General features: G+C 48.8%; 1 protein-coding gene across 2 annotated transcripts in view; it reads left to right on the top strand.

Moving 5' to 3' along the window:
- Positions 1-20,983, top strand: part of MYO18A (myosin XVIIIA) — a 171,847-nt gene that overhangs the window by 40,485 nt on the left and 110,379 nt on the right. Inside the window, exons 2-5 of one of the 2 annotated variants that reach the window (XM_056865416.1) lie at positions 12,653-12,772; positions 18,334-18,421; positions 20,025-20,134; positions 20,241-20,417. In XM_056865416.1, the coding sequence (XP_056721394.1) occupies positions 12,653-12,772; positions 18,334-18,421; positions 20,025-20,134; positions 20,241-20,417 (495 nt within the window). The remainder of the gene's footprint in view (positions 1-12,652; positions 12,773-18,333; positions 18,422-20,024; positions 20,135-20,240; positions 20,418-20,983) is intronic. The other variant, XM_056865417.1, reaches the window with a different exon arrangement.

Genomic DNA, 20,983 nt, shown 5'->3' with positions numbered 1-20,983 from the left:
ACCCTTCCCATAGTTAGGAGACTCCTCAGTCTTCCTTTCTCGGAGCTGTCCTTTGTTAGATTAAGGAGAGGGGAGCCTGGGGCATTTGTATTGGGGCTGAAAACAATGGAGGATATGTTCAGAAAGCCATTAAAAAAAACTCATGGGTGATCCACTGGTGAATCTCCTGGCATCTTGTCTATTTTGGCTCTTGGTAACTAAGAACCGCATCTAAAACTGGGCCGATGGCAGACATCTGGGGGATGTGTTAATAACAGCCAAGGGGCAGCTGGGAAACCAGAACGGGCTGTTTCCACAATTAGTATGTTGGTTTTCTATGTGGGTTGCTGCTTTCCCTGGGGCCTGCTGAAGTTACCACTCGACGGCCCCCGGCAGTCTCCGTCTTGCAGGGCCCGTGAAAGGAGAACCGCTGCTAGACCTGGAGGGATGGCTGCAGAATTTAGAGGGGGAGTTGTATTTCTCCGATGTCAGTTTCCCAGTCCTGTGGCTGATGTTGCCTCTTCCCTCCCCGGTTTTGGGTCCTCGGATAGTCTCCAAGGGGGAGGCCCGCAACGGCTCCTCCTCTGCTGCAATCTGACCTTTTCTCCCCTTTCTCTCCCTCCTCCTCCCAGTCAGGGTTGCGGGCTTCTGCCTCCACGCCGCTGCGGCCATGGCCTTTTCGTCTCGGTTTGCATTCTGGGAGCAAAAGGGAAGTCTTTCTCTGCTGTTGTGGTTGCCACTTCTGGTACCCCCACCCCCCCACCTGGGCACTTGGCAATTTTTGCATTCATGACAACAGCATGTTAAAGATGACTGGGAAGGGGCTGAGTTTTGCCTGGTTCTGGTACTGGAGGGCGGTGGCTCCGCTATGTCACAGGCCCCACTGGCGCATGGCTGTCACGGAACGGGCAGTGCCAGGGGGGCCCCTTGGCTTGTGTTCAGAGCAGAGATAGCTCAAGGGTAATCCGTCCCCCTCCCCCTGGAAGCCCCCAAATGTTGTGGTGAGCCAGCTGGAAGCCACCCCCTCCAAGCCCTTTGCATAGCATCTGTTTGGAATAACCTTGCCTGCAGAATAACCGGTTGACTAACCCCACCGTTTTTCAGAGGCATTTGGCAGGCCTGAGCACTGTTACTGCAAAGTCTGGGTTTGGATGACTTCTGAACTTACATGTTTATACTGTTTTGTGAGCCACTCTGAGCCTGGCCTTGGCTGGGGAGGGCGGGGTAGAAATTCAAAAAATAAATTAATAAATAAGGCAGTCTCAACCACCTGGGGGGCAATTGGGGGGAACTGAATGTGGCTTTTAGAGGCGATTGGTGTGCCCAAACCTGTGAAGATGCTGAAACCCAGATGTGCAGTAACAAGAAGTGTGTGTTTTGGTCCCCCCCTCCCCTCGCATCATACCCCTGCATGGCTTCATTGGCCTGCGAGTAGAGATGTCAAATTTCTGGAAATTTTGATACCGTGGAAAACCCCTTTTCCCCCTGGGAAAAAATGGAAATAATTCCTTTTAACAGCATAAAATACATAATGTATAACTTCATTAGCATACAAATTTGTACTCTCTGGCACATTATGGGATTTAAAAAGTATAAATGCCTTAATTTTTTGCAAGCTAATCTGTGAATATGCCTGATACTTGAGAGAGAGAGAGAGAGCTGCAAACTGTTGCACCTTCTGGTCCCTTATCACGCGTGTCTTAGTAGGAAAGGCAGGTAGGAAAAAACAAAAGTTGAACATAGAAGCCAGCTTTTATCGGGTTAGGGTTACTTGGATATTGAGTTCAACTTTGAGAAGATTGTTCAGTTGGAAGGGCTTGGCCTCTCTGTCCTGTTTGTTCCTCCCTACCAGGACAGGGATACCGTGGTCTGCCAAAAACAAAAAACAAATCAGTGGGTTATAGATCAAATCAAGCCTGAACTGACCCTAGAGGCTAAAATGAGTAAATTGAGGCTATCGTATTTTGGTCACATTATGAGAAGACAAGAGTCACTAAAAAAGACCGTCATGCTAGGAAACGTTGAGGGCAGTAGGAAAAGAGGAAGACCCAACAAGAGATGGATTGACTCAATAAAGGAAGCCACGGCCCTCAATTTGCAAGATTTGAGCAAGGCTGTCAAAGTTAGGACATTTTGGAGGACGCTGATTCATAGGGTCGCCATGAGTTGGAGGCGACTTGACAGCATTTAACACACACACAAGAACAACTGGTTGGCCACTGTGTGAATAATGATGCTGGCCTAGATAGGCCCTGCTGTGATCCAGTGGGCCCCTTCTTATATCCTCTACTCTTCAGTTATGTGCTATTATCATACACAAAGTAGCATATTAATTGTTGATAAAGTTAGTCACATTTAAACAGTAAAGATATCCTTGAAAATATATACCTACGTCTACAGTATACATGGAACTACCGTTACCTAATTCTGTAGACTGTCTTGCATAAAAATCATGCTACCACAGTCTTGGTAAAATCTTGCGTTAAAAAGCATTTCATTCATTCTAAAAGAAAAACTTCATTTGAGGTGTTTTTCAGCATTCCCCCAAATTTTCATTGTTGGAACGACTGAAAAAATCCTCAGAAAAAACGTAGGGGAAAATTATTTTTTCCTACTCTCTTCCCCAGGGCTATTTGGCAGCCATTTTAACCTAGCACCACTCCTGTGGAGGGACACACGTATATCTCATTACCGAGTGTGAAACTGAACGCATAAGGATGGCTTATATTGAATCATATCATTGGTCCATCATGGCCAGTATTGTCTACTCAGACTGGCTGTGGCTCTCCAGGCTCTTATGTAGAGAGGCCTTTTGCATCACCCTACTGCCTAGTCCTTTTAACTGGAGATGCTGGGGATTGAACTAGGACCTTCTGCATGCCAAGCAGATGCTCTACCACTGAGCCATGGCTGGTCCCCCAATGATCCAATTGCCAACATCACAGCAGGGGGGGACTTAGGGAGATCTTCAAAATTCTTAGCTACATATTAGACCCCTGAAGTGGGCGGTACTTTTGGTACTAGTCCAGCTGCAGGTTTTCAAAGCACACTCCGCCATGGGGCATTTGCCATCCAAAGCAGATGCCAGTTTAAGAGTTTGGCTGAAATTTGTTTTAAACATATTCTAAGATAGGTACCAGTCGATGTTCATGCCCTTGCAACCTATAAAACGGAGCGAGTCAGTGGCCACTTTCCATCTGGCCTGGTCTCTTTCTCACTATGCACACTTCTGAAAAGGCAGAGCCTGTGGTCGTGTGCACACTTACTTGAGAGTAAGTTCCATTGCGAGAAGCGAGGCTTACTTTTGAGTAAACCTTCCTAGGATCAGTCTCTAGAATTTTCCAGAACTATTTTTGTACGAGCAAGTTTCTGGGAAAACAGTGCCACTCAACGAGGCGGCAAGTTAAACCTTTGTTCAGTTTTGTTAGCAGAGTCACAAATATTCATAATCGGAGGGAAGCAGCGGGGTCTGATCAAGCTGCTCCCCCCCCTTCACCAAACACTGAAATAATTGGGGAGAGAGATTTAAATGTTTGGCCCAGGCCAGCCGTAATGGTGCGCGACTTCCTCCTGCGTGGCCCCCTTTCCGCTCAAGCCTGGTTGCTTCTCTGTCTTCCTTTTTTTCTGCTTTTGGGCCTTCTGTGTGGCACTCACATTAAAAGGGGGATCAGTTAGCAACACCTTTCCCATTTTCCTCAGCGTTTATGACAACGGCCACGCGCTGGGGAGAGATCTCAGTCCTGCTTGGAATGCGCTAGCAGAAAAGTGTGGAGTGTGGGCCCGTCTGTGTGTCTTGCCGTGAAGCAGTCTTATGTTGCATCCATGAAATATTTCCTTCTTCTGTATTGGGCTTCCTCAGGTCAAGGATGAAGACAAGCCTTTAGCTGCGAAAAAGGGCGAGAAAGATCCAGAGGCTGTAAGTGTTTTCTGGGTGTGAGCACAGCCCGTGCCTTTGAGCTAACCTCAAGGCCAGGGCGAGCCGGCATGCCGTGTGGGACCTGCTTGGTGGGGACAGAGACCCCGGAGGCTTTCTCCCTCTTGCCTTTTGCAGTTTGCCTGGGTTGCGTTTAGCTAAGGCTTCCGGGTAGCTTTCCTTTCTTTCTTTGTTGCCCCCTGTTCTTAGACCGAGGTCTTGAACAATAAAACCATAAAACTTAAATAAGACCCATCTCTAAAAACACCTCCCTTGGACTCTTCAGCCTCCAGAAAACGAGCAACAAAATGAGTACGCTGAGGGTCAGAGTCCTCTTAAGAGGAGCTGAACCTTTTGCTCCAAAGTTACTTGAGAAGAAGCGGACCATTTGTTAAAACATGGTGTGATCCATTTTAGCCTAAGTTGGCATACGTAAGGACAACGCAAAAGGATGTGTACCAAGGAGTCCACTGACTGAAGCGGGCAGGGACACAGCCGGTCTGAAAAAGGGATCCTTAGGATACGGCCCAGCAAAACCATGGAGCCTCCAGAAAACACACCTTTTCCTGGCACAATGGTGCCATTGGCTGGGGTCAGGGCCTGTCAGGAATCTTGAGGCTCATTTCCCCTTTTTCTGTTGGGGACCCCTGAGTGGGTTGCCCCTGAAACAAAGATTGTGCTTTTTCTTTAAAAACATATACGTCATACGTCGTATCCGGCCCTCGTAACAATTGAGTTCGACACCCCTGAGCTACAGTCTTCGAGCTGCTGTCTGCTGGCTGTTCCCCCACTTAGGGTAACCCGCCTGGCATCAACCAGAGCCCAGTCCTTTTCCATCGCAGCCCCCATTCTATGGACTGGGCTCCCTGAAAAGGTGAGGGGAGCCCCCCCATTGGAGGTCTTCAGGAGGAGTACCCCCCCAAAAGGGGGGGACTTAGCCCTAAAAAACAGAATTAAGTACCCAAAAGGTCAAGAAAGAAGAAAGACATACAAGGCCAAAAGTTAGACAATTAAAAGTTGAACAATTAAAAGGTTGTCAATGCACAATATCTATTTTACTTTGTTATTTAGTGAGTTATAGAAAATTATTTTTTAAGTAATATTAAACTTTAGATAACTAATAAATAAAGCTACCGGACACTTCTTCGGAAGTCATGGTGATGGGTCACTTTTGGTGGGTGGGGGGAAAGGGTATTTTTTGATGTGTGTATTAAAAAAACAAAAAAACAAAATGTATTGAATATGTTATGTGAATACCCTTTTATATCTATATATATATCTTTTTTTTCTTTTTTCTTTCTTTTTTGTATTGTAAAAATTCAATAAAAAATTATAAAAAAATGCACAATATCTATATAAATTTATTACAGGTTAAAATGTAATCACTCATATAACTCATATATGGCCCTGCAAAAACCTACCAAATAAATATACTCATATAACCAAATTAGAATCTAATCTAATCTCATATAAGTATATTTATATAAGTATATTTATTTGGTAGGCTTTTGCAGAGCCGTATATGAGTTATACGTGTGATTAGATTTTAACCTGTAGTAAAATTTATATAGTTATTGTGCACTGACATAACCTTTCAGTTGTTCAACTTTTAATTGTCTAACCTTTGGCCTTGTGTGCTTCTTCCTTCTTCCTTATAGAATCATAGAATCATAGAGTTGGAAGGGACCACCAGGGTCATCTAGTCCAACCCCTGGCACAATGCACAATTCTTGACCTTTTGCATCCTCAGGAGGAGCCTTGAGGCTTGTTTGTTTGCTGGGGCTTTTGATTTTGTGGGGAGGGAGGTGTTTGGGTTATTCCATTTGATTTGCTTTTAATTAGTAATGTTGCAACTATTATCTGTAAGCCATCTCAAGCCAAGAGGAAAGGCGGGGTACACATTTGAATAAAATTAATAAACATGAGCGACTCTAAGCAGATCCGTGTGTGTTCCAGACTCTGTGGCATGCGGAACAGACGCTGAGGCTGGCCTTTGCGTCCCGCTTCCTTGGCTCTGATCTGCCCTGAAAAAGCCACCTGCAAGCCTCATGGGTGCAAATGCATGCTGGAGAAGTTGCTGAACTAAACTTCCCGAGGGCAGAATTTCGGTGCCTTCAGTAGCGCCTCTCTCTCCATGAGCAGAAGGGAAGAATTAAGTTATGCAGGATAAGAACAGACACGTCCATTTGCTTGATTTGTATAACACCTGGAGTCCAGAATGCAGCATTTGATGGTGCGGGATAAGTGCAAAGGACGCACGGTCCTGTGCATAATTGCCTCTCATAACACCTCTTCCCTCCCTTGCCCCCTTACCAGTGTGGTGTAATGGTTAAGAGCGGTGGTTTGGAGCGGTGGATTCTTATCTGGAGAACCGGGTTTGATTCCCCACTCCTCCACATGAGCGGTGGATGCTAATCTGGTGAACTGAGTTGGTTTCCCCACTCCTCCACATGAAGCCAGCTGGGTGACCTTGGGCTAGTCACAGCTCTCTTAGAGCTCTCTCAGCTCCACTTACCTCACAGGGTGTCTGTTGTGGGGAGGGGAAGGTGATTGTAAGCCGGTTTGAGTCTCCCTTAAGTGGTAGAGACAGTCGGCATGTAAAGACCAACTCTTCTTCTCTTTTTCATTCTGGACTGGGCATCGCACCCCGTGCCTCTTCTCACAGGCAGCCACGTTCTGGTGCTCAGAGTGACGATACTCTGGTTTAACTGTGCCTAGGAGAGGGCTGGAATGAAAGAAACTCTCCTCGGCAGGAGATTCCTGAAGAACGCTCAGAACCTTCCAAAGGAGGCATGCTTTGCGGCTGCAGGCCTCGCATGCCGCTGCCTCTCTTGCAGCGCCAGTTCCGCTTGTGGAAAAATTCCTCCGAAACACCATTGTGGCAGAGTGAGGGTGCCTTGGCCGCCTGGCATTTGTCAACCTGCACAGGCTCGTCCTGGCCTGTTTGCACGTCTAGAGCCAAACTAACTCTGTGCATTGAGCACACATCCTACCGAATTCTGCTCCGGGAGGCCAGGAACAGGCGGCTTCGGCTTCACTGCATGATCATAGGGCTGTTTTTGGCCCTCCAGTAGGGTGGTAGCAGTGGGAGTTTGTCCATGGCCGGTAGTTCTGGCCCTGACTTAATATCGTCAAGGTGTGCCCTTCTTTGTAATGCTTTTGTGTATCTGTAACTGTAGCCGGATGCCCCAAGCTCTGGGAAGGAAGAGGCCCAGAGCCCGGTGCCCCCCGAAGGTCCCAGGAGAGTGAAGAGCCCAGAGCTGCTGCTGAACGGGGACACCCAGCATTCGTGTGCTCTCAGTCAAGCCATGAACGGCCTGGAGAGTTCCCGCGGAGGCAGCTCCTTGGCTCAGCCTGATCCGCCAGCTGACGATACCCAGGGCCTCTCGCGGAAAAGAGTGGTAAGGGTGGTGCGCAAGGTTGTGCGTAAGGTGCTGCCCGGGGAAGAGTCCGGGGGCTCCAAGGAGCCGTCGAGAGAGATCAAGTCCCCACAGCCAGCCAAAAAGGAGGAGAAGCCGCCCCCCAAAGTGCTGTCCCCGCCCCCCAGGGTGCTGTCCCCGCCTCCCAGGGTACTGTCTCCACCCCCTCGGCAGCCGCCGGCCTTGAAGGCCGAGCCCAAGCAGGCAGCCTCTAAGGACGAGCTCTCCGTGGGGTTGAAAAGCCTGATGTCAAGAGGCAAGACCAAAGAGCACCGTCCGCGCTCCAGGATGTCCGAGAGGAAAGAGGAAGAGGCGGAGAAGACCCTGCCTCCTGCCGAGAAGACAGCCACAGCCCCAAAGGTAGTCGAGGAAGCAAAGAGATCTCCTTTTGCGCTCACCAAGCCAGCGGCACAGAAGGCGAGCGCGGAGGACAAGGAGAAGGTATACCAGTGCATGAGTGCACGGTGCTGTGTGAGCATGCGGCCAGCTGGCCGGCGTAGCACCCCAAGTATGCAATGGTGGCGTTGTGGTGTTCTTCCCACATTTCTTTTGTTAAAAAAAACATTCCCCTTGATGGCTTGTTCAACAAAGTCTTGGAGTTGGGCTCCCGATGCATGGAGTGTGCTGCTAACCCCACAGTGCCCAAACTCTGATCTCCGGGAGGTGTCTGACTCTCCCAGGACGAGGGCCGGCTTGCTTTCCCGTCGGTTTCAGAAGCAGAAGTCCCCCTTGAGCAGTCTGTGTGGCTCATCTCTGGCGTCAGAGCTGCACTGGGAGCTGAGTGCGCTGTTGTGGAATTTATGGCTGGAAGCAGAATTTGCCTTTCCGAGTATCTTCATCTTCCATAATGTTTCTGGGCTTCATGGCTGCAAAGAGGAGCTTGAATTTGAGCAACCAAATCCAGATAAAATCTCAGGAGCCAGACGAGAGTAGTCCGGGGTGGGAGAAAATCTTCTTCAGTCATTCCACGTCCCTTGTAGCTTTAAATTAGGCTAAAGAAATATCATTTATTCTGGGTTGGGAATTTTGCACATCAGGTTTTTCATCTGGCAGACTGTACTTCTCCATGCAGCCCCCTGAAGTTATTTTGGCTGGCCAGGATTGCCTTGGATGGAGGGCCGACCCCCAAGCCCTGTGTTGAGGAACATGGGGTGGAGATAGTATTGGGTGGTGTCCTCAAGCGCTGCTTTTTGCCATCTTTCCTTGAAGCTTTGAAGTCCAAGATCTTGAGGGGTCTCTGTTTGGGGTTCTGTTGCAACACGCCAGAGTTGAATCACCACAAAGCTCTGAGTATTAAATGCTTGCTTAACTCGGAGTGAAGATAAACTCAATATAGGAGGAGAGCGCCGAGCGTAAACCCCTCATCTTAATTCGTGCTTGAAGTGACCCTTGGATGCATGTCAGTGGATCAAATTCTGGCATGGCTGTTGGGCTCGCCTGTCCCCCGTGCTAGCTGTCTGGCGTGCTTAATTTTTTTAAATACCGCATTAATGCCACTGCATAGGTTCATTTGTTCATCACATTATTTTTTTTCTTTAATTTTTTAAAAATTGAGCCATACTGCTTGCAACTGACCTGCACCCATTTCCGTGTGACACAATGAATGCTGTGTGAGTTGGGACGGCCTGTGGGCGTGTCAGCATGCATGCCTGGTTTCTTAAACCCATGAGTGACCTGGTACCCTTGTCTTGATTCTCCTGGCTTCTTGGAAGGAGAAACTCCAGCCGGCAAAGCAAGGCCAAGGACAGAAGCAGGTTCCTTCCCCAACAACTGGAGAGGGACCCGTCCAGCAGGTGTGTTGCCTTGGATGGGTGTGGAGGTGCTAGGAGTTGCCCGTCATTGTGTGTGCAGTGGGAGGACCCTGCTTTGTCTTGGCGTTGAAGGATCTGGGGCTGAGCTGGGGACCCCCATGGCTTGGAGTGTGGGTTTCGGGGAATGCTCAGGGGCTCTTGTGGGTGTAGAGAGTGGTGGATCGTCGCTTCTGTGGCACATCTTCACTAGTTACGCTAAGGCAGTTACGCTAAGGGTTCCCCGAGAAATTGTTAGGGGTTCCACGAGAAATAGTGATGAATAGGCTAATCATATGTAAATCATATGTAATCATATGTAGGGGTTCCCTGAGACTTGAATATTATTTCAAGGGTTCCGCAAGGGTAAAAAGGTTGAGAAATGCTGTGCTAAGGTAACACCCAGCGGGATAATTAGTAAACTTCTCTTGATAGGTCTAGCCCCTGACAATTTACTAGAAATGGGCTTGAGTGGAGCAAAAAATATGGTTAGTCAACGACTTATAGACATCGAATTGCAGAATGAGATGACCCTTCTTCCAAGACCGTATAGATTGTTAAAGACTTGGGAGGGATTCTCTTCAGCTCCTGATCTTACGTCCATTACTTTTACGAAATTTTGATGGACTTTTCATGAGCCTTTCCATTGGCTTTGCTCAGCAGGAGATTCCAGCATTTACCTTTAGAGTCTAGGTTGCGTCCTTGTGACTCTGATGTTGAGACAATTACCCATATTTTATTGTATGGTGAATTTTATTGAGATGTCAGAAATAGGCTGATTTTGCCCTTGTTGGCCAGAGTTTTTAGACATTCGGATGATTTTATTATTAACTATTTACTTGAGGATAAAGATGGCAGTGTTTCCTACACAGTGGCAAAGTTTTGTTACATTGCCATTAAAGTGTGGAGAGCTCTGGTTAGTGTAATGAAATTGTAATTCTGGCTGTGTATTGATCAATTTTAATATTGCTTATCTGCTGGTCAAAAGACCGTAAATACTGAAACTGAGCTAAGGTAACAACTGTAATGGGTGGGCAGTCCCAGGTTTTGTTAAGGTGGTCACAGTTATAGCAAGATAAGGATCTGGACTCATGGTTCAACCTATGAAGGGGTAGGTCGTGTGAGATCTTTAAATAAATCAGGTTGGAGTAGCCATAATTTTTCAACAAAAGAATTCCAAAGAAAGCTAGGGTCACGAACAGAGAGTCCCACTGAACTGAAATATTTTCCCACTTGCTTCCTCATATTGTAGTTTTTAATGTCAGGCTTGGGTTCTCTTATCCTTTTGTTGAAGGATTCACCTGTCTTAGACTCCTCAACAACTGCAGCTGTTAACTTGGGAATGGTCTTTATATTTTTTTCATGATCAGGTTTGAATTTTCCATAAATACATTTCACCTTTTTGTGTTTTATGGGCCGAGATGGGCCCGTGACCCTTTTCTTCAAGCTTCCTATAAAGCATAAATGCAACAAGAGGGTGTACGCTCACAGGTTCTGAAGAAATGGATCTTAGTGCACGAAAGCTTATGTTGGAGTAAGGAGTCCCAAGCATCCCGCTTTTTGACTTTACAACCTCAAGAACATGAGATGTATCATGCATAACGTGTACACAGATGTTGCTACTTGTTTGTATAATTATGAAATGTTAAGTAAAGTGCCTTTGTTTTATTCAAACAGTAGTTCTTTTCTCCCTAAGACACCCACCTTCTTTTTTTAGTTTTTAACCACTTGAAAAACAGAATTGCTAATAGAAGCTTTTACAGTGAATGGTAGTCAATATTATAGTAAACAAAGTGAAGGTTCCCCCCCCCCCTCTGAATAGAGGGTTTTTACTTAGTCTGCAGCACTATCAGACAGAAATGGATGGCATCCTTTTAAAATGTCTTTATTAAACTAATTTATGTCCTGCCTCCCCCACCCCATTCAAGCAGGCTCAAAGTGTTTTTAAAGAGAGTAAACATTGCTTATTGCTGCAATAAAACTGGGCAATTGGTTTAGATAATAAAGGTGTTAATGTGGACACCGCTGCGTCAGGCACCCCTTCCTGGGCTAGGAACTTAAGCCTGAACAGTCCCACAGCATAGTCTGTGTGCTGAGCCTTACCGGCGGGTCCTCCTAAGATTTCAGTCAATCAACATTTATTACGATCAAGAGATCAGTCAACATCAATTCAACAGCACGATTTACATGCAAATCTAAAATTAATATAAAGGCAAAGGCAGTCACCTATGCAAGCACCAGGGTCACTTCTGACCCATGGGGTGACATCACCGACTATGTTTGCGGGGTGGTTTGCCAGTGCCTTCCCCAGTCATCTTCCCTTTACCCCCAGTACTCACTTTACCGACCTCGGAAGGATAGAAGGCTGAGTCAACCTTGAGCCGGCTACCTGAAACTGACTTCCATCGGGATCGAACTCAGGCCGTGAGCAGAGCTTGGACTGCAGTACTGCAGTTTACCACTCTGCACCACGGAACTCCTCAAATTAATATACAGAGATTAAAATTGATACCATATTGTGCTGCAATTAAAAGTTTGGAATATCTGCTTTCTTATGGACAAAGTCTCAGCACAGAATTTGGCCACTTTAGAGGTGGTCTCATTGGAGCGGTCTGCATGGAGGAGATATGTGTAGTATTTTCCTGTACTTCCTGGGAACTTAGAGTAGGGGTGGGGTGTGTGGAACGGATGTCTTATAAATAGGACAATGTAATTAAAATGAACCGTTGAAAATGTTTGTAGTGGCAGTGGCAGCTGCAGAGGGCCCTGATTCAACAGTAGAGAATTTGCTCGGCGTTCAGAAGGTCCCAGGTTCAATCCCTGGCATCTCCAGTTGAAAGGACCAGACAGTAGGTGATGGGAAAGACCTCTGCCTATGACCCTGAAGAGCCGCTGCAGGTCTAAGTAGACAGTACTGACTTTGATAGACCGATGGTCTGATTCAGTGTAAGGCAGCTTCATGTGTTGGGCTGCAGAAACTGGTTCAGTGGGCTCTGTAGTAGACAATACTGACCTTGATGGACCAATGGTCTGATTCAGTATAAGGCAGTTTCATGCATGGGCTACAGAGGGAGGGGAAAAGACCTCGTCAAGAGACCCTGGAGAGCTGCTGCCTGTCTGAGTAGACAATACTGACTTTGATGGACCAAGGGTCTGATTCAGTGTAAGGCAGCTTCATGTGTTCATGAATTCTTAACCTTTTAGGAGAGGGGCCGTGGCTCAGTTTGTAGAGCATCTGCTTGGCATGCAGAAGGTCCCAGGTTCAATCCCCAGTTAAAGGGACTAGGCAAGTAGGTGACGTGAAAGACCTCTGCCTGAGACCCTGGAGAGCCGCTGCCAGTCTGAGTAGACAATACTGACATTGATGGACCAAGGGTCTGATTCAGTGTAAGGCAGCTTCCATGTGTTGGGCTGCAGAACCTGGCTCTGCTTGTCTTTCTCTTCCCGCTGCTGCTGGTTTCTGGCAGGGACTGGTGCCTGAGCCTCTCTTTGCTGTCAGTCCTCTGCCTCGCTGCTGACCTCTTTTTTTCTCCTCTTCCCTCCTGCTGCGCCAGCTGGAGCCCGCGAACCCTGCGGCTGCACTAAGCCAGGTACTGTACCCCAGCGTGCCGGATCGCCCTCCACCTCCCGTCTGCCTCTGGGCCGATGTCTGTGCTCGTGCCTCCTGCTGGAGCGTAAGGCTTTCTTCACCTCTTCTGCCTGGCCGGCTTCTGGCCTCCCCTTCCCATCGCAGCTTGGTCATCCCACTTGTTGGGCTTGTGTGTGTGTGTGTGGGGTGGTGGTGGTGGGGTGGGACTGGGAAGCTTTCTTTCAAGTTCCCAAGCCAAGGGCTGATATTGCAGGAATGGGGCTGCTTGCTTTGGAAGGTCTAAGCAAAAAAAATACGGTTACAACAGGCTCCAAATTATATATCAATTAAAATCCACCAAAATTATATATCAGTTAAAATCTACCATCACAATAAGAGTCTCTTAGGTGAAACTGTCCATGTGTAAGCATTGTATCTTCAGAACAACGCTTACACATGGGCGATTTCACCTAAAAGACTCTTATTGTGATGGTGGATTTTTGAACTGGATGATGAAATTGACATACTGTGTGTATTGTGAATGAATTCGTGGATTAGTTAGAGAGTAGGATAGGATGCCATTATATTTGTATGTGTACTGAATGTATGTTGATTGATATATAATTTGGAGCCTGTTGTAACTTTGTAATTTTGTATAAGGCACATGTTACAGTGAAAAATGGGGTTGCATAGGAAACTTTGGCCATAGTGGCTGCATTTTTTGCTTAGTCTCACATTTGCAGCTCAAGTTTTGTTTTGCTTGTGCTTCGGAAGGTCATCTTTTAGCACCCCCCACTGCCACTACTAGAGAGCCATTGCAGTGTGGTGGTTAAGGTGTCAGACTAGGATCTGGGAAACCCAAGTTCGAATCCCCACTCTGCCACAGAAACTTACCGATGCCCTTGGGTCTGTCACACATTCTCAGCCTCGACCCTGGCAAGTGTTTGGATGGGAGACCTCCAAGGAATACCAGGGGTGTGATGTGGAGGCAGACAATGGCAAACCACCTCTGAGCATCCCTTGCCTTGAAATCCCTACAGGGTTGCCATAAGAAGAAGAAGAATTGGTTTGTATACCTCACTTTTTCTCTACTTTTAAGGAGTCTCAAAGAGGCTTACAATCGCCTTCCCTTTCTCTCCCCACAACAGACACCTTGTGAGGAAAGTGGGGCTGAGAGAGTTCGGCAAGAACTGTGACTAGCCCAAGGTCACTCAGCAGAGCCATCATGGTGTAGTGGTTAAGAGGGGCAGTTTGGAGTGGTGGACTATAAGCTGGAGAACCGGGTTCGATTCCCCACTCCTCCACACGAGTAGTGGACTCTAATCTGGAAAACCAGGTTGGTTTCCCCACTCCTACAGATGGGGAACCTTGGGCTAATTACAGCTCTCTTTGAGCTCTCTCAGCCCCACCTACCTCACAGGGTGTCTGTTGTGGAAAGGGGAAGGCGATTGTAAGCCGGTTCGATTCTTCCTTAAGTGGTAGAGAAAGTCGGCATATAAAAAACCAACTCTTCTTCTCTCCTCATGTGGAGGAGCAGGAAATCAAACCCGGTTCTGCTGCTTTTAACCGCTACATAACAGCAGCAACTTGACGGCCCTTTACACACACATTGGCACTACCCAGACTTCCACAGATCAACGCAGGCCTCAGCAAACAAAGTGAGGACCATCACATTTGAGTGGGAGAAGAGCAGAGCGCTTTGGAGGGTGAAGGGAGCCGGCTGTGTGTGGAGGGGGAGGGAGCCGAGCTGCATTCTCCAGGGATCAATAATCAGTTTGTCCAGCAGGAGGATTGATCGCCCCATCCCGCTTGGGACGGCCACTTAGCCCTGGAGCGTGCACGGCAGATGCTTTCTGAGCAGCTAACAGTATATCGGTTTTCTTTTTTTATCCAACACCATGATGCTTCTACAGCATAACGTGTCTCTGCCCCAGGGAGCTTACAAGCCATGCTTCCACAGAAGGGGTGGCACGAAAGGAATGTGGCGAGAGGAGGAGGAGGGGAGAGGCGAAGCCTAGCAGTGGGCAAATGTGCAGAGATGTGGTTTCCTTGTGTCCCGGGCTTTGAAGGGAAGGGGGAAATGCACAGGGCAGGGCGGGGGGTTCTGGGCAGAGGGGAAATGTGTGTTGGGCAGAGGAATTCTGGGGCCTCTAGTCTGGGCCACATACCAGAATTCTCTCCCAGTTCGTCACATATGGAGCATGATAGGGAGCATGATGAGGGAGAAGTGTTTGAGCCCACTCCAAAGGCAGTGGCTGACTTTTCCATGTGTGTGGCTGGATTTAAACTTGGTCTAGCATGGTGTAGTGGTTAAGAGTGGTGGTTTGGAGTGGCGGACTCCGATCTGGAGAACGGTTTGATTCCCCACTCCTCCACATGAACAACAGACTCTTAATCTGGAGAACTGGGTTTGATTCCCCACTCCTCCACATAAAGCCAGCTGAGTGACCTTGGGCTAGTGACAGCTCACTTAGAGCTCTCTCAGCCCCACCTACTTCACAGGGTGTATGTTGTGGGAAGGGGAAGGGAAGGTGATTGTAAGCTGGTTTGATTCTCCCTAAAAGGTAGAGAAAGTTGGCATATCAAAAACCAACTCTTCTCTTCTCCCTGTGTTTGGGCCCTTTCTGAAATGTTGGTCTGGCAAGCCTTGGCTGTGCTCATTCAGACAGTCATCTCTGAGTTGCTCTCCTGCGGCATTGCATCCTACCCAGTGAAGACAGATGCCACCCGCCCCCTCTCCGATCTTTCCCAGGGCACTGCGTGTTCACTCCTGTGTGTCGGGCACGCTACATTCCCTGTCAGGCTAGAGAGAGGTTGCTGATGATGTGATTCACCCTTCCTTTGGGACTGCTCCCTTAACTGGGGTGGGGGAACCCTATCTTTTTCAACTCCCTTAGCCAGAAGCTAGGACCAGCCAGGTGATGCAGGGAAATGCTGGAAACAAGCCCCTTCGTGAGCTTGCAGGTGCCTAGAGTCCCTGTGTGCTGCCCGCTGCCCGCCAGGCATAAAACAGGTGCCCAAGTTGCTGTTTGGCTGGGGGTGAGGGGGCACACCACCCACCCAAACAATGTTTGTAAATGTCTGAACTGGGCATTGAGGGTTACTAAAGCAAGGGGGTGGAGCGTGCTTGGTGTAGTGGTTAAGAGCAGTGGTTTGGAGCGGTGGACTCTGATCTAGAGACCTGGGTTTGATTCCCCACTCCTCCACATGAGTGGCGGAGGCTAATCTGGTGAACTGGGTTGGCTTCCCAACTTCTCCACATAAAGCCAGCTGGGTGACCTTGGGCTAGTCACGGTTCTCTCTGAACTCTCTCAGCCCCACCTAACTCATAGGGTGGGGTGCCTCCTCCTCCTCTCCTCCTCCTCTCTTCCTCCATTATTGCGACGCTTGTCCTCTGCTGCCAACAGGAACAGCTCCCTGCCCTCCTCTAAGTGATAGCCCTTCGAATACATCAAGAGAGCAATCACGTCCCCCTTCAACCTCCTCTTCTCCAGACTGAACGTTCCCAACTCTCTCATCCTTTCCTCATAAGGCTGGATCTCCAGGCCCCTGATCCGGCCTCCTTGCAATGACTTTCTGCCTCTCGAGCCGCAAAAGGCGCAGAAAAAGGCCCCTCAATTGACCCAAGAGGTTGGAGTGCCTCCCTCAGCCTTTCCTCATAGGGGTACTTGGGGTGCACTGCCTCTGAACATGGAGGTTCCAGCTGAGCTTCAGTGACTAGTGGATCGGCGGGCCTGCTTTATATCTGTAGCTCATCTGCTTGCTCAGATTTTAAATTTTTCTGCTGGGGGGCGTTAAGGGTGCTGGTTGTTTTGGGCTTTTGGTCTCACCCCATGGGCTGGAGGAGAGTGTCAAGAGGGATTGACTTGGTCCATGCCGCTTTCCTTCTTGTTGGCTCCCCAGGGCCAGGCGGACGATGCCCCTTTGGGTTGACCTCTGTCACATCTCAGCCGCACATTTGGCTGCTCCATTGAGGACTCCATTGCTGATGGGTGTCTGTGGCTTGCAGTTCGCCAGGGTTGGGAACTTGTCTGTCATGTGTGGATGCAGTCTTAGAGGGGTGTTCTTTTCTGGTGGGGTCTCCCACGCCCTGAAATTGTCCTCAGCAGAGGGACTGTGGATGCGGAGGGAGAAACCGTAGGAGAGGGGCTGTGGCTCAGTGGTAGAGCATCTGCTTGGCATGCAGAAGGCCCCAGGTTCCATCCCTGGCATCTCCAGTTAAAGGGACCAGGCAAGTAAGTGATGTGAAAGACCTCCGCCTGAGACCCTGGAGAGCCGCTGCCAGTCAGAGTAGACAGTACTGACTTTGATGGACCAAGGGTCTGATTCAGTATGAGGCAGATCATTCCCCCCGCGTTTTCTGGCTTCATGGTTAGCCAGCATCCAGAAAATGTGGGCCCAACCAGTGGAAACGCGCGGGGAGAGCGAGGCAACCTCTGACAGTCGGAAAATGCAAGCATAATCAAAGCAAAGCCCTGAAGTAGGAAGCACTTGAATCCCTGCCTCTTTACACGCTGCTTTGTGATTGGCTGTGAGAGAAGCCAATCTTCTGTGTTTCCCCAGCTTGCCATCTGCACCGAAATTTGAGCTGGCTGAGCTCAGGGGAGAGGGAAAAGTTGGATTAACAGAGGAATGGGAGGACCCGGGTTGGTTTTGCATTGGAACAGCGTCGAGCTACCAAGGAATGGGATATCGTGCATACTGAAAAGTTAGATCCTGGCTGAAACTGGGAATAAAGGAGGTTACAGCAACCATGCATAAATGACCTGTTTGTACTTTTCAAGATCCATTTGCACAGTAACTCTAGACTTCTTCCCCCCTCCCCAACATCCAAAGCAGGCATTTCACACCAGTTAATACCACACAAGCAGCTTGAATAGCCCAGACTAGCCCGATCTTGTCATTATCTTGGAATCTAAGCAGGGTTGGCCACGGTACTTAGACGAGGGACCACCAAGGCAGGCTGGAGTTGCTATGCAGAGCAAGGTAATGGCAAACCGCCTCTGCTCGTCTCTTGCCTTGAACCCCATGGCCCTGCAGTCGCCATGAGTCAGTTGTGACTCGAGGGCACGCTGCTGTTCAAGCTGAACAAGCATGTAATGTATTTGTCTTGGTTTGGTACTGCCACATTCCTGAGTCCCAGGCTGCCTTTCACATTCCCCCCGAGGCAACCCCAAATTCACCATTGAGCCTCCTCTCCTGCCTTGGCCTTACGACCTACTTTTGGATCTCGACCCAAAGTTTGAGAACCACGGTGGGGGGCAAAACATGCAGGAGGGGCTGTGGCTCAGTGGTAGAGCATCTGCTTGGCATGCAGAAAGTCCCAGGTTCAATCCCAGGCATCTCCAGGTAAAGGGACTAGGCAAGTAAGCAATGTGAAAGACCTCTGTCTGAGACCCTGGAGAGCCGCTGCCGTTCTGAGTAGACAATACTGACTTTGATGGACTGAGGGTCTGATTCGGTATAAGGCAATTTTCATGTGATATGGGGCAGGGCGGGGGACTCCATTGACCCCTTTGGCAGGGGGATGTGAACCAGGGGATAGAAGTAAGCTACAGGCGGGTGGTGGTGGGGTGATGCTAATTCCCATGGGGTGATGCTGGGGCTGTGCTGAGCAGTGACCTGTCCTGTTGTTGTCCCCCCCCCCCTTCCCGACTCGCACGACAGGCAAAGACGGAGGAGCAGATTGCAGCCGAAGAGGCCTGGTACGAGACGGAAAAAGTGTGGCTGGTCCACAAAGATGGCTTCTCCTTAGGTAAGGGGAGGGGGGGAATGTCTTTCCTCTGCATCTCTTGGGTCTGTCGGATGGTTCAGCTGCTCAGGTTCTCCTGTCTTGCGTACTCTCCTCTTAGTTCTCATCACAGTACCAGAATTCCCTGGGCCATTAAGATTGGCAGGTATCGGGGGGGGGGGGGGAATGGACGACAGCAGCACTTAGGATTCTTTTCGTCCGGGTGTTGTGATGGCTTCTCCCATGGGAAACGAGCGGGTCAGAGGAATAACTGATAAAATTGGCTTATGCTTGGCTGGGCCACAATAGATAGTGATAGTGAAAATTTTATTGCATATAGCCATTGGCCATCACAATTCTCTAAAACAAATTAATAATAATACAAATACAGTGGATTAACAAATAACATATTAATATAAATAATGGAATATACTAAAACAATTCAATTTAAAAAATAAGTCGCTTCTTCTTCCAATACCACATGAAACCTTAAGAACATAAGAAAGGCCCTGCTGGATCAGACCAAAGGCCCATCAAGTCCAGCAGTCTGTTCACACAGTGGCCAACCAGGTGCCTCCAGGAAGCCACAAACAAGATGAGTGCAGCAGCACCATCCTGCCTGTGTTCCACCACACCCAAAATAATAGGCATTCTCCTCTGATACTAGAGAGAATAGGTATGCAGCATGACTAGTATCCATTCTAACTAATAGCCATGAATAATACCCCTCTCCTCCCCTCTTAAAGCCCTCCAAGCTGACAGCCATCACCACATCCTGGGGCGGGGAAATACAAGGAAAACCTTATTGTCTTTGCTGCAAAAGCAAACGAAGAGACTCTATAAGATGCATATACATCAGTATCAGACAACAGAAATATAATTTTTTCTGCATCTGAATGTGTATTAATTCCGGATAGTATTCCTGCCAAACATTTAGCCCTGGGGCCAGCATACAATAGGCAAAATAGGATGCACTGAGGTAAGTCCTCCAGAGTTGAGAATCCACAAATGCAGACACATTGATTCCTTGGTGTTCAAGAATAACTCCCGGCCAACAAGGCTGTTGGCATAGTTTGAAAGCGCAATGATATAAAGGATGCTCTTAAGATTATAATTTGCGATGTTGGCTAAATAGGGAGCTCTAAAGTGGTCATTTTTAATTAAATTGTACCATGGTGCTGCTTTTGATTTTAAAATTAATGATCGATCGATCAGTGCCTCTGCTTTAAATACCCAGTCTCTAAGCTGGTGGTTATCAGCTAAAGACCATCAGGGTTGGAGTATCGTGAAAGAATACTGGCGAGAAATTCAAGGCGCTTCGGGTCTTTAGATAACAAAAAAATGACAACACTCATCACAACACTAGAATTTGCTATTCTGTTAAGATTGGCAGGTATTTTTTTTGTGGGGGGGTGATGGACGATAGCAGCACTTAGGATTCCTTTCGGCCGGGTGTTGTGACTGCTTCTCCCTTGGGAAACGAGTGGGTCGGAGGAATAACCGATAAAAATGGGTTGTGCCCGGCTAGGCCAGGAGGTGGCAGCATCGCTCCAGCTCTGTGCTCGGGAAGCCGTTGGTCCAGTGCTCTGATGCCCCCCCTGTCTCTTGCGCTTCACCCCCCCCCCAGCAAGCCAGCTGAAGACCGACGCCGCCGGTCTCCTCCCCGATGGGAAAGTCAAGGTGAAGTTGGACTATGACGGGGCTGTGCTGGAGGTGGACGAAGATGACGTGGAGAAGGTAGGAGCCGGGCTTGGCCTCTGTGTCCCGCCTGGAGCAGAAGGGGCTCCTGGCGGCTGGGTCTCCCAGTTCTGCCAATGCTAACCGCGCTCTGCTTGTCGTCTAGGCCAACCCTCCGTCGTGCGACCGTGCGGAGGACCTGGCCGGCCTCGTCTATCTCAACGAGTCCAGCGTCCTGCACACTCTGCGCCAGCGCTATGGCGGGAACCTCATCCACACCTACGCCGGGCCCAACATGGTCATCATCAACCCTCTCAGCTCTCCATCCATGTACTCCGAAAAGGTGGGCGTGGCTGCCGTGTAAGGGCCTGGCCGCCTCCTGGTTGGGCCTAGCCAGAGGCCTTGAGGGTTCCCAAAGCAAGCTTTCCCCCCAGTGCACAGGGCTAGGGTCTGGATCACATCTGAGGAAGCCCACTGTAGTAGTTAAGAGCAGTGGTTTGGAGTGGCGGAGTCTGATCTGGAGAACCGGGTTCGATTCCCCACTCCTCCACATGAGCTGCGGAGGCTAATCTGGTGAACTGGATTTGTTTCCCCACTCCTGCACATGAAGCCAGCTGGGTGACCTTGGGCTAGTCACAGTTCTCTTAGAGCTCTCTCAGCCCCACCTACCTCACAGGGTGTCTGTTGTGGGGAGGGGAAGGAAAGGTGATTGTAAACTGGTTTGATTCTCCCTTAAGTGATAGAGAAAGTTGGCATATAAAAATCCACTCTTCTCCTTCTCCTTCTTCTTGACTTCTGTCTTGTCGAGGGGGTGGGGTTCACCTCTGCATGGCTCAGTCTTGCTCCATGTGCTTGACTGATATCGCAACAGCCCTTTCTATTGGCGCCTCAACTACCACCACATCCACA

The sequence above is a fragment of the Euleptes europaea genome, chromosome 19 (assembly GCF_029931775.1).
Source record: "Euleptes europaea isolate rEulEur1 chromosome 19, rEulEur1.hap1, whole genome shotgun sequence".
NCBI classification, from domain to species: domain Eukaryota; kingdom Metazoa; phylum Chordata; class Lepidosauria; order Squamata; family Sphaerodactylidae; genus Euleptes; species Euleptes europaea.
Note: the sequence above shows the minus strand (reverse complement) of the source record. Positions and strands in the feature narration are given on the sequence as shown.